Source organism: Corapipo altera, unplaced genomic scaffold (assembly GCF_003945725.1).
Source record: "Corapipo altera isolate COAL_440 unplaced genomic scaffold, ASM394572v1 61045, whole genome shotgun sequence".
Taxonomy (NCBI): domain Eukaryota; kingdom Metazoa; phylum Chordata; class Aves; order Passeriformes; family Pipridae; genus Corapipo; species Corapipo altera.
In genome coordinates this window covers 1422719-1441227 of record NW_020884975.1, presented here as the reverse complement: position 1 = coordinate 1441227, position 18509 = coordinate 1422719, and the positions used below count along the sequence as shown (strand labels likewise).

The 18509-nt window shown below is 41.8% G+C and overlaps 1 protein-coding gene across 11 annotated transcripts in view; it reads right to left on the bottom strand.

Annotated features, from left to right (window-relative positions):
- UNC13B (unc-13 homolog B) overlaps positions 1–18509 on the bottom strand; it is a 208517-nt gene that overhangs the window by 9570 nt on the left and 180438 nt on the right. For 10 of the 11 annotated variants that reach the window (XM_027665364.1, XM_027665365.1, XM_027665366.1 and 7 more), the window contains 6 exons: positions 17390–17478; positions 14107–14259; positions 12065–12188; positions 5170–5226; positions 605–685; positions 113–260 (listed from right to left, as the gene is read on the bottom strand). In XM_027665364.1, the coding sequence (XP_027521165.1) occupies positions 113–260; positions 605–685; positions 5170–5226; positions 12065–12188; positions 14107–14259; positions 17390–17478 (652 nt within the window). The remainder of the gene's footprint in view (positions 1–112; positions 261–604; positions 686–5169; positions 5227–12064; positions 12189–14106; positions 14260–17389; positions 17479–18509) is intronic. The other variant, XM_027665362.1, reaches the window with a different exon arrangement.

Genomic DNA, 18509 nt, shown 5'->3' with positions numbered 1-18509 from the left:
CCAGAAACGTTACTGCCAAAAGCACTCTACAAACTGGCAGTACAAGACAGAGAAATTATGAACAGAGCGGAGAGCTCCATTCAACTCTGCCAACAACACAAAAGAGTCTTACCCTGAGCTGTCTGACTCTGGACAAAGGTTTTGATGAGTGTGTCTGTGGTCTGAGTGTAGAGAGAGAGAGCATATCGAAGTGACTGCAGGTCTGGACTCTTCTCCAAGAAGGTTTTCTTCAGGCCATTCCCACCAGCATGGAAATATTGCTAAGAGTAAAAAGAAACAGGAAAAATACTGAGCAAGAACTGCAATCAGCATCCGACATGTATGTGCTATTGCACGTGTGGATAGGAAATAGCTGGAAAAATTCACAAAACAGCTTCTGTACTGGAAATCCAGCTCTTAGAACAACTGATATCAACTGATGAGCACATGGCTTTCCTCTTCCAAAGCACTATAAGTATGCTGACTCCCAGCGTGCCAGTTACCTGAGCCTATTCAGGTTTACACAAACTCCTGCCATTTCCTGAACTGGGACATGCACTGTCCTCCCAAACAGGATTTGGGGATGGAGTAAGGGAATGACAAAGACAGAAATGGAATCACTTACTTTGATTGTATCCAGTGCCAGGTCCAGAACAGCACACTGCTTTGGAGTGAGACTCCTAGTTTCTTCTCTCACCATATGATCCTGCAAACAACCATTATATTTGACACGGGCATGCTATCAGAAGCTAAAGGAAAAGGAGTATCCCCTATCATCACTTTTTCTGGATTCACGCTGTAGTTATGTGGTGACAGCATTAATTCAGCTGTTTAAGGAACAGTTAATGGAATCTCTCAGAGTCATTTATTACAGCTTAACTTGAAAATAAACTCATTTTCTCTTTTTTTTGCAGGCACAGAAGACATAAATAAGGAAAGGAAGTGGACAGAGATAAGTGACAATTTAAAATCACAGTTCGTCTCTCTAGAAAACCCCAAAAAAGTCTGTCTGCTACCACTGTCATTCTAGAGCAGCTACAACAAAACTTTCAAAACACCACCTAAATCAAGGAATTCTGGTAACTATAAGTCAAAGTTGTTATATGCTGTTTCTGGATTTTTTAGTTCTTCCAACTACAAAGGTCACTAATTCATCATGTCATCGGTGTGGAGGAAGAAAAACAAAAACCATGTTCTAGAAAATATGTTTGCTAAAAGAATACATTGTTCCCATTAAGACCCACCATCTCTAATAGCAAACAGCCAGAAATCACTTGAGAAAGAATTCCCTTTCCTGCAGTGGGAGCACACCCCTGTTAGGACTCCTGGCTGACAAGGATGTGCCATCCTTTGGTATTTCACTAAGTTCTTTCTCTCTGATGCTTAGTCTAGGTCTCAGGAGAAGACAGCATATTTTAGGAGCACAGCTTTGCACAAACTCAAATTCTAACTGGAGGGTCAGGCCAGCTGACTGCAGCTTGGGTGCTAAAGCATTCATGAAGAAGATGCAGGCAAATCAGGCAAAGGCTATTTATGCTACTTTAAGCATGTCATAGCCTCCAATAAGAGACACTTCCCAGGATACACATCTGCTAAATTGCCTTTCAGTAAAGCATGCCTAGTGTGTGGCACCATGTGCGTGTTTCACACAGACAGACCTGCTGGCTATCTTGCAGCTTGGTGATCCTTCACGCTGCCTGGTGCTGTTCCTATTCATTATCCACTGCGATCCATCTCCTGCCTGATGGAGACAGGGATCATGGCAGTTCAGGCGCAGTGCGAGGCATTTGCCACGCTTCTCACAGACATCTAGCTGGCAGCTTCACACAGTGCTGCATTAAACTGCACAGAAGATGCCTCTCAAGTTGTCAGTACCTCAGACAAGTTCACACTGTGCTTCCTTGAGTAGTGGAGACATCCCTCCACTTGCCTCTTTCCCCCACACAGGATGCTCCTGGTCTAGGGACCCATGTGCAGTGGCAGAGTACTCTGTAGGCTGCAGAGTATCTTCTGTTGTGACAAGCTGTCCTGAACGGAGCAAATACCTCTCCTCCCTCTTCCTCATGAGCTGGGAGTAATTCAGTTGAAGATGATGTGGCTTCACACTTCAGTAGACAGAAGGTAAAGCATTCTTTTCTCTCTCTGACAGTCAGATAAAGTGCAAAATCAGCCAGAGCCCAAAGCCACATTTGTAGGAGAGGCCAATTTAGTCAGGGCAGCTGTGTTTCCAAGGCAGAGTGACTTTCACATCTGTTAAAATGACTTTTTAGGCCTGCCTGCCAGATTGCCCAGACTGTGACAGAAACCAGGTGGTTTCTCTTTCTCAACATTTTTCTCTTAAACACCTGAAGAGCTCATTCAGCCCTGTTCTGAGCGGTCATTCCCCTGGTGCCCATGCTGTCAATGCACAGCAACATGTCACTGCTTTCTTTGAATTTCCCAGTGTCATTTACTTCAACACATTATATGAAAATAACCCAGTGACTGGACTGGCAATGCTTGCACCTACTCACAGAGGAGCCCACGACTGTCATTCCCCTGTGTACCTGCCCTCTGCAAATCCCACACTGTTCCTATAAAGGACTGTGCAGGGTGCTACCCTGCACTTCCCAGACTGCCAACCAGGAGCAAGACACAAATATTTACATCAAATAATAAAGCAGCTTCAAGCAGAAGAAGTAAAAAGCCAGAACAACCCAACAAACTTGTCAAACTCATCCTTGTATTCTGCACAAGTACTCTCAGGAGAAATTCTGTGGTCAGAGCCTGGCTGTTTAGCCTGAGGGCAACAAAAGGAAGGGGAGGTCACTGCTCCCTGCTCCAGCTGCTGGCTATTAAGCAAACCAAGCAGAAAGAGTTTGATAAAAAGTGAGAGGCAGATATGTGGCACCTAGGTGCCAGGTTTATGGTTGGCTTTCTGAGCATTTTAAAATACACTGTGAAATTGATTTGTCATTGGGATGAGAGCCTGTGCTTGTCAGGTCTGTCAGCCTCAGTTTTCAGCTGAGTTATCTGATTCACTAGTGCTCTGTCCTCCCTGTTCTATTTAAGACCAATAAAGCTTAAAATCCATCCCATAATTTTCCCAGGATTTTAGTGGAACTGGAAAATGCGGAGTAGGGTGGCTCTGAAGAACCATTTACTCATGCCTTCCCTGTTAGCTTGTATGTGCCTGCAAAAACAAAAGGATAAAAAATTGTAATATCCACGATGCTCACAAGGACCCAAACAATCTACACTCTCGCAACACTCCTGTTCTTCTGGAACTTTTTGGACACAATGTTGGTTCACATAAAGGTTTCCAAAATTCAGGTGGTAGAGTGCTTTCCCACTTGAGCACGACTCTCTTGCCACATATAAAATCCTATGTACCTGTGCTGCTGCAGTTCTATATGTGGATATGCAAATAAAGGTTTGAACACACCCCAGGGCTTGCCTGATTTGCATGATTATGTGCATTTCTAAAAGTGTACCCCAGAGTTAACAAAGTTAAGCTTTACTGTAACTGAACTGAAGATAGGCCGCTGCTGAGGGATGGCCTTCATGTGACCAGTGCAAACAGAAACCAGCAAAGCTTCCAACTCATTCCTGGCAAAAGGCACCCTGCATATGTTTGGAAATTCCAGTTCCAGAACATATGGAACAAGTAAAAGACAACACTGAATGTCAGTGGCCATGCTCAAGAATGCAAGCAAGCCACAGGAACTCACAGACCGTCCTTGTGACGTGGGAGAAGGAACAGAGCAAATCTGGAGCTCTGCCTCTCAGACAGCAGGAGGGCATGTAGAAGGCAGGGATGGCTTCTCTTCTGCAAATGCTGCGTTCTTGCTGATGTTTTTGAAGGGGGAAGGGGATACTCACAGGGAACAGGAGTCACATTTGGATGCTGTGGTTCAGCTCCCATTCTCCCAGGTTGGCTACAAAGCTCCTTCCTACCCATTTTTCCCATGGAAGTGACACACAGCATTGCAAGCGCAGGAAGCAGTGAAGGAAATGCAACCCTTAGGAGCCACATCACCAGGGAGGACAGCCTGACCGTGGGAGTGCATGAGGACATCACTCAGCACAAGTGACAGCTATTCCCCCAGAGAGCCACACTTCAAGGTTTATGTTATGTGACTGTTAACTGCTATGTAAAGGCCTCAAAATGCAGCTGGAGAAAAGTGTGCACGTGTAATGACACACCTGCATGTCCAGATCACTTACCAGGATTGCTAATAAGCACCACCTTAAATGAGTTGTGTACTGGCCTGGCTCATAAACATGTATGTAAAATGTGTCTGCTGGACAAGGAAAACAGATAGGTGTATGAAAACAGCTGTATTAAGTGTGCAAGACAAAAAAACATTATAGAAAGGGACAAATAAATTTTTAAATTACTCCTAATCACTTAGGAGAATGTCCTTTGGTCTGGGAATATTTCCCTGATCACGCTCCAAGACAGAGTTCACGTTCAGCTCCCTTTCAGAACAGTTTGTGTACTGTGACGCTTCAGATTTAGACCTCCTCTTGCACAATATGTGTCTTGTAGCACAAGTCCAACCACAGCATAGTGCAATTTGAATGCTGGAAGGCGTCACTATTCTCATACCATTCCTGTCGTGATCAGTGAATTAGTGCTTGATTTGCTTATGATGAGGTGGTGTGCCCTTCATAATGCTCATGTCATGCACTGTCATGTCATGCACTGTCAAAACACATCAACATAGCACTCATGCTAAATGCCAGCTTGCCTGTAAAGAGAGCCCACGCAGAAGGAATTTACAGACACAGGCTCTCTTCCATAACAGTTATTTTTGTAACAGTCCATATAATTCATCCACAGCTAGCACAATCGTCTTTCCAACCAATACCTCATTAGGGACTCCCTTTTACATATGGGGATACAGAGGAACTGGACAGATAATTGAGAAATCTACTTTTTTTCATTTTAAACTGATGTCCAAAACTGACCACTGTTATCTACAGAAGAGAAAAACTACTTTGATGATTAAACTCACAATAAAATTAACTGTTAAACACTACACTAATGTTAGCAGAATGCATTTAAAAGCACACTTAATGCATTTAAAAGCATTTCTCTACAACTACATTCAGTGACAAACCACTGGAAGCACAAGACATGCTATGCACTACTACACCTCCATGCTTACACACAGGGACAATAACAGAAGCCATGCAGGACAATACCTTCAGCTTTGACAAGTGTCCCAGTTCCTTAGCAGCACTGAAAATCAACTGTGTGCCCTATGATGGCGAGAAGTTAGAAAAGAAAGGAGGGGGAAAAAAAGGTTATAAACAAGTTTTGCATATTTTTTCCAAGCAAGTCAAGCCAGTTCACAGCTCAAACTTTACGTAACCTTCCCAAGGCCAGACACAACAACTGGACTCCTTGCCTGTTTATTATGTAGTGTAAAAACTGGCATTTCCATGGATACCACATCAGGACCTATTTCAGAGCACAATATTTTGCTAACTGGTTCTCTTGTTTACAGCAGCCACACATTTATACAGTATGTGGCTTCAAATGGATTGCACAGGCACAGGGTGGAGGCAGTGCACTGGAATCGTATCCATGTGCTCCTTCAGATTTCACATCTAAATACACAAGAAAACAGCATAAGACTGGCCAAAGTAAAAGATCACAAAACTGATGAAAATCTCACTGATGAAAATCTCAATCATCAGGGTGAGGGTAAAGCACACCTCAGATCAGAATCAAAACTGCACCCGAGCTGTTTACAAGTGAGAGATTGCCAAAGTCCAGTGAATACTACAGTATCACCTTTAAATGTCAAAAGCTTGGCCAGTGGCTCTTCTTCCCCCACTGTGCCTTACTGAAGCTGTATAACCAATGGAGAGAAACACAAAGGGAAGATAAATTCCAATGGCAGGAAATCTCACTTCAAGTCACTTACACTCCCATATAATGTATTTTTATATACTTTTTCAGCAATGGTTGCAACTAAGATATTTTTCCTTTTTTTTCCTACACACCATTTCTCTGTTGTGTAATATTCCCTTTGCCTGGGGAGTGAAGCCCAAAATTTAATGAGAAAGCCAAAAGTAACCAAGACAATTCTCCAGTATCATCTCCCAAAGATACTTAATGGAGTGTGCTATAATTTATTTTCTTCCACTTCACTCATCCTTTTCATTCATTTAATTTTGTCTTTTTCTTTAGAAAAGTCACCATTGTCTATTACTCCACTTGGTATGAGACCCCAGCTTACTGTAACTCTCTATGAATTTGCACTCCAGCTCTCTCAGGCTAGTCAGATTTGGGCTTTAGGACCAGGACAAAGCTACAGGTTTCCCTAATTAAACCTCCCCTCAATTATCCTTCTCAGGAAAACCTTCAGTATGTCAGGAGCAATGCCCTCCTAAAGATGATCTCTGGTTGTCCTCACTTGTACTTGGTCACTAGGGACTGGTGTTAAAGTACCTGTCACTGCAGGTATCAGTTGAGAAGTGCCCAGGGATGTCCCAACTGAATGCCTGAAGTAAGATTCCAGAGATGGACACTTCCAGGAATGCACTTTGCAGTAGGGTCTTTTGCTCAGAAAAAACACTTGGGAGATGAATCACAGAATGGCTTGGGTTGAGAGGGACTTTCAAAGGTTATCTAGTTCAATTTCTCTACAATGAGCAGGAACATCTTCAACCAGACCAGGCTGCTCCAAGCCCTGTTCAACCTGACCTTGAACACTTTCAGGGATGGGGCATCTACCACCTTGTCTAAATCTATCCTCTTCTGGTTTAAAATCACACTTGCTACATGATACCTAGGTACCAATTCGTCACTTAGGCACTTGGAAAATAAATAGTAACACATAAAATGTGTTTCAACTAAATCAGGTTGGTCAGAGTCCCACCTAATCTGGCCTTGAACGTTTCCAGGGACAGGACATCCTGTCTCAGGACTGTTGGCTCCACTAGTTAAAGGTCTCCAGTAAACCCCATTCTCCTTTCCACAGCCCTCCTTCCCTCTCCTTTACTACCCTTTCTCATCTCAACAGTCTTTCCCTCTCGCAATTAATCACAACCTCTAATTTCTCTGGCTTTGGAAATTTCTTCAAGCTGAAAGATTCTGTGGCCTGAAATTATAGATCACCTCTTGATTTGCTCTGCTGGTAACCATCACCTAACCCTCACTGTTCCTCAGCCTTTTATGTTTGTTGACTAAAAATCGCACAGAATGAACGTTATTGATTTTGTAGCTAAACAGAAGCTCTTGATAAATTATTAAATTCACAACTTTTGGCAGGGGTGGAGGGGAAACTGCAGGCAAGGACAACACATCCACAAAGGAAAGCTTCTGAACTGAAACTGGGAGCTTGACTTGCTGTCAGTATCCCTTGGACAGTGTTTAAGACTACTACTCTATAATCTAAAAGAGCAGTATTTTCTCTGTATTTCCAGCAAGCAAGGTTGAATGTGACTGCACACCAGGAACAACAGATTCCACTGTGGGCCATGCCAAATAACTCACCAGAGTACAGGGTTTCAGCCAGCAGATGTGCCTGCTGTTCTGTACAATTGGCCACATAGGGGTTTTTTTGACTTATGGGTCTTAAAATTTAAGGTTTTCAAGCCTATTAACCAAGCAGGGGAAAAAAAAAATCAACATTTTTATATTCTGAATTCCGAAAAACTGAGTAGTCTCAAAACACACTAACATCAACATTTCTTAATTCAGTATTTTCAATGTTCACTGGATGCTTCTTTTTAGATACACTCGAACAACAACATTAACCAGCCTTGGCACGTAGTCTCACTGCTGCAGGCTTCTAAGGAGGGCAGGCCAGTAACACTGAGCAATACTCAGTGACTGGATACGCTTCATGGAACAAAGCTGCTCAGATAACTGCTCATTTCTTGCATGCTAAGAAAACCCTCATCAATCAGTGACAATCTCTGTCAATGCGTCTGCAAGGAGAAGTTATTTTACTGTTACACCGAGTTTGTCACCAATGCTGGTAACATCTAATGAAAATCTGGACAGCTCCTTCCCCTGCCAAATGGCATTCTTGTAAACAAGATGCCATACTGCTCAAAAAAGTTATTTATTAATGAAAAACATGCCACAAAGGTCTACAGACAGCATCACAGCACTTATTCCAGGGAATGAAAACAACTAAACTTAAATTATCAGGTAGTTTTGAGAAAAGCTGCCTACAGTGGAATTGATTAAAAAGACAAGGAGAGAAATGAGGAAAAATTAAGTCCTTATTATGAATCATGATTAGCTCTGTGGCAAACATAGCTGGAAAGGGGATAGGCCTTCGTGCTGGTTTTTTTGGCTCTTCCCATAATACTAACTGTATTTTCCTAAACTTTACAGTAACAGAAACACACCTATAGTCCACAACACAGAGATTTTAAATTCCTTGTTAATGGTCTCATGCTTTTTTCTCCCTCAGTGAAAGCATTTAGAGAAGGATCATCAGCTGACTCAAGTCTAATTGTTAGAAGCCAACAGAACTGCACTGATTTATATTCCAAGCAGCTCAAACCCCCAAAGCTTAACTGTCCTACTGCTCAGTTGACAAAGTTGGGAAACAAAAGCCTACTGCAAGTCTTTTGGATTCCAAACCGTTTTTGTAAAACATATTATTAGTGAGGCTTATTTTTCTGAGATATACCAGTGAAAGGAAGTTTCATCTGCTATTGTACATTCCTTTCCCATAATTTTTTCAATTCCTACATTCAACAACAATGAGATCTGATAATTTTTTAACAGCATTTTAAGTTCATTTAAAAAACTCTATCATATCTGGCAATGTTCATTTGCATACATTAAAAGACTTTTTTTTTTTTTGCCACTGTGGTGTATTAATCACTGACAAAATAGGTTTAAAAGTGGGGATGAAAAGGGGAAAATAATTACCTGTCAGTACAGAGATCTAGACACATGTGCAGTTCACAGACCATAATTTTATTCAAGGCTACGAAAGCTTTTTCTCCTCATCACAGAGGCAGCCTTAAACTCTTCTGCTCCTAGCTAGCACAAGGGAGAGGATTGATTTAAACTAACACAGGTTAAGAAAGGTTTCGGAAAACCTCTTAAAGCCAAACTCTCTTCCACCACAAAACAGCTCTGAAGCGGCTCAGGCAGATGAGCCTGAAGAACAGACGGTCTGGAAGTCACAAGTCCTCAGCTTAAAGAAAATTTAGTTCTTATCCTGGACTGTGCTCAGCTTAAAGAAAATTTAGTTCTTATCCTGGACCGTGCTCTCATTTAGTGAGGAGAAGTCTGACAAGTAGAAAAAAGCAGAGCAGGAACAAACATAAATGGAGCCTCTTGTGAATGGCTGCAGTGTAGTGTGTGAAATAAATAAAGGAGAGGCTCCAGAGGAATCATCTGGCTGTAAACTAAGCAACTCTTCGCTGACCTCACTAGTCACTGATTGTATGGTATAGTTTCATCCATTCATTCAAGCAGTAAGAAAGAAATATGTAACTAACCTGTTAATATCCCCAAGTGTTGTGCACTGAACCCTTAAACAAAGACTCCCAAAGTAGATATCCACTCAACCAAGACTGAAGGTGTTTAATTAAAAGCTAATCTTAAAATTAGGGAGGTGTGAATTACTTGGTGAGTTACTGGAGATCATGTTGTTACTAATCTCACCAGCCACAGGTGGCCAATGCTCAGAGAGGCTCCAGCATCTGAAAGTCATGAAGGACCCACAGCTCAGGTTCATTAGAGTGGGAGGCTGGAAAAAGTTGTCCTGTCCCCACTGGATCCTTCACAAGCAGTAGCTGACACTTTCCCCCTTTGGCCCCACCCCTGCACAAAATTTTCCAGGAGCTAATTTAAGTGGAACAATCAGTCTGGAGAATGGCATTTAAGCACTGCACAGTGCCAAGGTCATGCAAGTGACAGGTGAGACAAACTGCAGTGTGATGGGAACTTCCACCTAATGCTTGCCATGATCACCATCAAAACCACTTCTGCACCTCCAGCAATTTTACAGAAAGAAGAGAAAATATTCCATAAAAGAGATTCTTTTCTGCCATGAATATCCCCTACTTCTTAATAGCTTAAGAGGAGTTTAAGGAGGGAAATCCCCATCAGTGGTCCTTCAAACCTGGAGAGGCACCACTGTGGCTTTCTTTTGCTGAGGGTTGGGAGGAAAGTGTGTTGCAGTGCCTGAGGCTATTTGTGTCTGATGTGCTTTCAAAAAAAAAAAAAAAAAAGAAAGTAAAATTAGATAAGAGGTGCTTGTCAGAGAAGTAGAATAGTATGCTTCTGCCCATGCTGACAACCCTGAGTTTTGCTTTGCCTTGCCCTCCAGCCTTCATTGCTGGGAATAATGAAAAGCTGGTGGTGACAGAATAAATTGCTACAACCCAGAGAACAGTGGAAGAAGCTCTTTGTCCTTGTAGCTCATCTAGCCTCACCACAGGTTCCCTGCTCAAGGACTACAGACAAGGCCATTTGAATCACTGCATTGTTCACAACTCTCCTTTTGAAACTGCAACTCTTTTCCAGTTTGGACTAGTTCAGCCTCCTTGCTACCATCCAGTGATGAGCATTTTGCATAACCTCAGACAACTGAGGATACGCTTCAATATGCCTCTCAATTTGAAACTGAAGTGATGGCAACAAGAAACTGTTTGTGAAGAACAGTCTAAATGGCTTACAGCAACATCCCGCAGGTTGGAAGAATTGGCTGATAGCAGTTATTGCCTCCTTCATGATACAAGCACTGAATCACTCTCCTACTCTGCCTTTGAAATCCAAAACTAGCAAGTATAAAGCTCAAGCAGCTCCTCCCTAGTTCTGTCTGAGGCCCTTGATCTCAATGATTCCATTCCAAATGGGTCATGTTAATGCTGCTCTTACATGATGATTTTAGCACCTGTCCCCAAAGACTCGTTATTAAAAGCGATTCAACCAAGAGAAAGAAATTTCATCCTCCTTAATTAATTTTCTTTTTCTTCCTTATGAATTAAAAAGGCAATCAGAAATGATTACTCTGAATATGAGCTCAGAGAAAGCAGTCTTTAGCAAATTACGCCTTAAGCTAATTTTATGGTCATAGGTATGACAGCGCAGTGCATCTCAACAGTTTTAAAGTTGTCGTCATCAAGGCCAGAGACAAGGGCCTTCCCTCTCAGAGCAAGAAACACCTAGTGCAAGAGACAGGTTTGCATCACTTCCCGAGACACTGCAACCCAAGAAGTCCAGTCAAAATACATGAGGGAACTGCTGAATAGTATAAAAACCATTATTGTTCTTCCCACCACTGGGAAAAAACATAAATCTGCATAAATTAGCCACAGACTGGAAGTTTAACAGAGAGATGAAAAGAAGTTCTGGATCATCTGTAAATAATGAGGTTATAGCCCAAACTTCACAATGCCTCCAACTGAGTCATCCCCCAGAGCAGCTGGGCACCTGTGACTGATACTTAATCAGTTTCTGTGGTTTCTCAAAATTGGGGAAGAGTTAATCTATGGTTAAAAGCACAACTACATTCATGATACATATTCATCCAGCAAGTCTGCAGAGCTGAACAATTACACAAAAGACTTCCTTGGAAGGAAAACTATCTGGACAAACTTCCAACTCCCCAACATCACAGACAGAGATATCCTGCCATACTGATGTTAAAGAGTTCTGGGGAGCAAAACAGAGGATGTCTTCATTAATAATCAAGCTCAAATTAACCACATCTGCACAGAGGGACACTCGACTAATAGATGTTTAGGCAAAAGTGCTTACAGGTGTTGACCTAATGCCATGAACACAATACTAATGGCTCGATAATCCCACAGACACACACAGCTCTCCTTAGAGGATTGCAAATCCCTAATCAACGAGAGTTCACACACTGGATAGAAATTCCTTTTGGATCGCGATATTTTAATTGTTTTCTTTTCTAGAGCTTGCTCTGTATCTTGCAACCCTACCATAAAGAGAGCTGCTCTCTTTCTTTACTAGGTTACAGACATGTTTTTCCAACCTCAAGAAGCCAAATTTACCTGGAGAGATGACTCATTAGGTCAGGGAGATGAGTTACACAGGCAATGGCAACACTTTCTGGTATGAGTCAGGGAGAAGAAAATGCTTTACCGTATGGTCTGTAAGAGGAGGCAGCACAATCAGCTTCTCCATGGTATTCATTACCACCCTCCAGAGCTCTTTCAGCACCCGTTTCAACACTGTCTTTTCACACACTGTTGCAAACAGAGTCAGGCTGCAGGGAGAGAGCAGGAACTGAGTAAGTTCAAAGAGTGCAATATGAAATGACAGAGGAGATGTATATGAAAGAACCAGTGCCTTATCCAAAGCAGTTATAATGATTGCTTTAAGGGTCTCCCTTTTTCACAAAGTATAGCCTTTGCTCAACCTTGGAGTTCTAGCACTTGAGACAATGGCCCAAATGGATTATTGATATTTCTGAACTCAATGATTTCTATTTCTTGACCTGGGGATTACAGAAGGTATCACCTGGTGATAGGTGGTTGGGAATAATATATATAATCCAAATAAGAGCAGGTACCATCAAACAGGTTTCCCTTAAAAAGATGTATCAGGTTTATAGAGAATACAGGAAAAAATTATAAATACAGAATAATAAGTTTTAACTTCAAGCTGTTATTACAAGGATATATGTTGAAAGCCTTAAATTAATGCTTCCCAGAGTGTTATGCAGAAATTCCTGGACAGCTTCTGATAGCTGCTCAAATCTCTAAATCTTTAACCTCTACAACTCCCCTGAAGCATTACTTGGACTCCTCCATATTTTTTTATGATTGCATTCAACACCAGTCAACTGCCATATGTTTGTCTGCTCTAACAAAACAAGTTATGCTTTATCTCCCTAGTTTTTCTCCCTTTATTATTGTACAGGCTATCAAAAAGGCCACAAAGCACTAGAATTTCCTTTGCTGGACTTCGGCATTTACTGATCACACTAAGAGAGCTACAGAACAGGAACTCTGTGGCCAGTAGCAGGGCACAGGTGACAGCTGGCTCTTCTACAGTGTGTAACATCTTCTCCCAATTTCCCTTCTTCCCACAGCTGGTTAGACAGTAAATGAACAAAACCAAACAGGGACAAGACTGATGCGGGGGGATGCAGTAAGCATCAAAAAATACTCTCCTTCTGTATAGAAGGAAAGAAAATAATCCAGGGTTGGATTATCATAATCAAAATTACTTGCTCCACAGCTGGATGATAAGCCTGAGGAATAACAAGTTCCCAGTGGCACAAAGGAGTCTGGTTTCTCAGGATTCATGAAGGCATGCATGGAAAATGCTCAAATGAGAAAGCTCCTAGATGTAATGACTGCTGCAGAGAGTCACTTAGCACACAGTGACCCAAAGCAAAGATGGGATAATCAACACTAAGAGCAACCAAACTCTCTATATTTTAAACTTGCAAAGCTTCACATCTCTTGAAGCATTTATTATGAAAACTGATGGCCACTCCTTTCAAAATAAAGAACTACTGTGCATCAGCAAGAGGTTTAACTTCTGCAATGATTAAAAACTATTTCTCTTTGTAGTTCAAGGCTTGGCTGACAAAAATTATGTCCCGTTAGCCACATTCAGCTGTCCCCGCACAGCTGAATCATGCTGCATGGTATTAATGGCAACAGTTAATGAAAGCAATGGCTCAAGTTTATGCAATCAGATAGTTTAGAAGCTTATTTGCTAGTCAGAACAGAACCGGGTATGACCAGAACACACATGCTTAACACAACTGGGATACTGAGTAGTACATGTATCAAGTATGTAAGCACTGTTTTCAATTTGTTTGCTAATTGGCTACAGTACAATTCCTACAGGAAAAAAAAAACATAGCTACAAATTTTAGAATTTCAGACTTTTCCACTACCTGATCAGTAGTGTGTTTTGCTGATTGCTTTAATTGCCAGAGGTAGAAAAAAGAATTGAGAGTGTGCTCTGGCACGGAATGAGGGCTGAAGAGGCTATCCATGGCTTGTGAGAAGCAGATACGGGAAGAAAAGCTATTAATTCTTCTTGAAAATTTGGAGACCAGACACCTCAAGAACAATACAAGAATACAGAGCTATTTTCCTCTCTGCCCCATTCCTGTTCCAATCCAATGAACTGTATGTGTAGCATATGTTTGAACACTCCCTTACTTTCCATCCAGGAAATCCATCAATGGCCTCAGGACATTATCTGCATCTTGTGCAACTGTGTTTCTGGCATTAGCAGCAGAATTTGCTGTCCCTTTCACCTGACAGAGGATATCAGACATTTGCTTGACGCACTCATCAATACGAGTCTGAAAGCTGAACAGATAGGAGAGAGGCAAAAACAAGATTATCAGTGGCAGAGATACAAGGTAATATATTGCAAGTTCATAAACCATGCACTCAGTTACTCTTCCTTTATGAGACTTGCTGCTCTTTTCTTTACTGCATTTATTACCAAGGGGCATGTTCTCCAGTTCCTTATGCCCACCACCCACACACAGCTGATCACCTCTGAATACGAGACACAATCACATTTGAGAAGAGCTTGTTCATTCATCTTGCAGAAAGAAATTACCCTTTCCTGATTTCAAGAAACACTGTCATTCTTAGGTCAAAGCACCCTGCTGTATCCTTGCTTTCTCCATTTTTCTGCAATGACACAATGCATGCACAACTCTGAGCACCCAGGAGTCCTGGTTATGACCCATCATAGGCTAAGTCTTTAAAATAACAGAGACAGCTTGAAGGCAGGCACCAATTTAAACCAGTTCACTGCCATACAGTCCGTGCCAAGTTTCATACTGGGATGTGGGGCTCAGCTGTGCAATGAGCAGTGTCCCTGTAATGAAGTGACACACAAGGCATTAAAGCACAATTACTTTTCCATCTCTTCCTGCTAAGAGGAGGTTCAAAATTAAATAATGCAATGATTAAAAATTATGAATAGATCAGAAGAGCTGACAACAAATCAATTCAGCAAATAAAGGAAAATGCTCTGACATTTAAAAGAACAGTTAGTAACAACAGGCACTACAAGTGACATTTAACTATCCACTAATGGCACAGGGGCTTGAAACCAGGAAGATAAGCCAGTGTTAGGAGCTAGGGTAAAGTTTTAAGAGCAGGGACACTAGTCTGGAAGTCAGCTTTACATCTGCATAAACGACCTGAACTTCTGGTGTGCGAGCCACCCAGGACACCCACAACGTGGGTTGGGTGCTACTGTACAACTACTCTGCCCGGTGGCTCTCACCTTCCTTCTCCACCTGGTCACCTTTCCTGCACTGCCACCTCCAGCCTCTCAGTCCCTTTTGCTCACTTCTAGCCTGCCTCTCACTGGAACAATTCCAGAGCTTTCCTTCCATGAAGCCTCCCGCCTTCCACATTTCTAGCAGAAAGAGGTTTGCAGCAGTCAGTTGTGGCTACACTGTCAGCTTAACCAGAGACTTAAATCACATCAAATGAAAGAGCATAAAAAAACTTCCTGTACTGCTGACAGTTCCTGTTCTGCCACAGGCTAATCCCACCCCACAGTTCTCCCAAATACTGCATCAGCTGCAGGGCCCCACTTCAAGATGCTTTAAACCTCCCATCCCGGGATAAAAAATAACAATGCCTTAAAAGATAAAAAATGAGCTAAAACTGTTACCAATTCTATGAAAAATAATAAATCAGTTACTGTGGCAACAGGTTCACCTGAAAGTGAAGCTTGTGTAGATGTACAGCTTGACAGGAGTCCTTGGCAGCAGCAAGCTAACAAATGACTTCACCTATGCTGTCAGACAGGGCCTCATGCTCCCTAATTCCTGCAGGAATTCCCTTCTTCAATCCTTCAGCCTCCAGGGACAGAACAACAGCTAGCCTTGCATGAATATAAACCCTTCCAAGACTCCTGTTCTCTATGATATCTCTTAAAGCAGAAAGTACTTCTGTGTCCAGGCAAAATCCTCTCTCAGCTCAAAGGTGGTGAGGTTCCCTGGACATGTGCTGCCTTCTCAGCAAATGCAATTATATCATACAGATGAAGAGGAGTTCAGATCTGCAGCATCAGGTGTTCACAGTGTTGTATGAGCAACTGCTTACAGACTCTGCACAGAATATTGCAGATATCTGTCTTATCTTCTAAGTTCACATCCTTTAGAAGATTCTGCTTATACAGTAAAACTGCAGCTCTGCTATTCACTCCCTGCTACTGTTAAGGAATGAACAAAGCATCTGAGCCATCTGACTGGCTAAATCTCTTCCTGGCTCATCTCTCTGAAACACTTCCCAGTAACTATGCTGATACTGGTAATCTCTTTAAATCATATTTGCAAATGTCAAGATTGTACCTTAATTGTTTTGTAGCAGCAACACCATGGAGGCAATACTCAGATTTAAAAAAAAAAATCACCCTCCTAATTATGATTTCTCACTCACCCTCCATCTAGTTATGAACCTTATTGATTCAATTCAGTTACAGTTTGAGTCTCTCCATTTCTTGCCGCAGCATCCATTACTGGCATTGGGAACTCCTCACTTATCTCCCTGCTTAGCTCTCTGTGCTGAAATCCAAACAGTCACTGACAAATCCCACTATGATTTTTTAGTCATAAATACTGCAAATCTGTAGAACCCAGGAGACCAAGTTGGTACAATTTGCTTTGCATTGCCTATATCCAAGCTACACTACGGTTTATGCCTGCATTAATCCTGTTATGGAGCACAATACGAAATGAATGGGGTTTGTAATGAGAAGTGGTTGTTTCTGAAGATCAGTTAGGAGTTCTGCATTTTTAGATTTTCCTTAATTGACATCTTTTATAGTTCATTACAAAATCATTATAAAGCTGAGCACACTTTTATCCTCAGGTAAATGGTAACATGATTTGTAATAAAACTTAATTGCTATCAATTACTCTGGCAATATTTTAGAGAGCTCCTCTCCTTGAAACATTAGAAAACACCATTTGCTGCAGCATTAGAACAAGTCGATCTCAAATTCCAGACCTGTTTCCTTCTTATCCCAATATTCATTTAACAATCAGAAATCAGTCAGCTGTTTCATACATTTAGAGCAGAACGTTTAAACATGAATGTTATTTCATAAACGCTAAGCTGGAAACTGCTTTCTGAGCAGTAAAGGAGCAGGCAATTCTGTTACTGACAAGCACTACTTACTGAAAAAAATAAAATAAAAAAAAAATCACTCTAAGTAAGTCAAATACATTTCACAGTTGAGAGATCTCCATGTTACATTTTCCAAGTGGAGCAATGCAGAAGAGAAAGACTTTAAAAATATTTCTCACTTCTTTAGATGGTCTCACTATTTGAAAGGCAATGAATTTAGGACAAAAAGAAAAACATACTGCAGTTCACAGGAGTTTCTCTTCTCTTCTTAACCTGACTGAATGAGATTAGACAAAAGAAAGGAATGCTTCAAGGACAAGGACCTCGTAATACTCACCTGTTGCCAAACACTGCACTCAGCTCATCCAAAACATTGTTCAGCTTCACCTGGAGCTCTTTGAGATGGTCACTTGCTTCTGCATCCAACTGTAGATGAAAAAGAGCATTTAGTTTGAACCCAGAGGGCAGTCTGCTGTCCTTTGCAGTGCTTCTCTTCACTGTTGAGGCTATACTTAATAAGCAGGTGAACTATCCCCACTGGACTCTGCCAGTTGGGATGCTCTCCTCCACTGCCTGCTGCTGCTACAGAAGCTGTGAAATTATCAACAGATATTTGCCTAAAAAGCAGTAAGTGATTTCCCCAGGCTCCAATACCCTTCAATGCCCTTCCTGAGGTTTGTAAAGTTGAGAAATAAAGTGCATGTGAACTCCCTGTGGCCAAGAGTGTAACTAGGCAGAGAAATCAAGTACTGTGCAGTATGTTCAGCTCATGGGTCATTTCACCCCTCTAAGTTTAGAATGAGACAGGGCTTTTCACACTGGTTTCTATTTACTTGTCTATGATCTTGAAAGAAGCTGTTTCACCTTCCACCCTGCTGCCAAGTATTCCAGCTGAAGACTGACCCAGCCCCTGCTCTCAGAAGGTTGGACCCCAGAGATTTTGAAAATCTGGCCACAGTATAATGGCAGCACCTGTTGTGCACTCATTGCTTTTGGAAAGCACGATCTCAGCTTTAGGTATTGAGCAAATGTATCTCTGCTCTCACATGGAGCCAGACAGCTTTTTGTATGCAAGTGCTCAGAGAAGACTTCAGAAAACAAAAACAAAATGCCCCAAGCACTACGTGAATGCTGTCGACATCTTGGCAGGTTCTGTAAGAAAGTACTTCCTCCATTATTATCAGCACAAAGCCACCTGTTTTTACATGGAACAGTGCCCTGTATTCCAGATGTAGTCATCCCTCCAGCATCAAAAGAACCACTTCTGAGCAACCTACCTGTGTGTACACCTAACAACAAATGATGAATGCTTTGGGATCACTTGCTCTGAAAAAGTAACTTGTAAAACAGATTTGCCTTTGTATGCAGGCAGGCGAGATGTTTGTAAAATAAAAAAGCTCACAGAAATGTTTGTATTTGGCATTCAGAACTTCAGCTCTTACCCCTTAGGCAGAGCA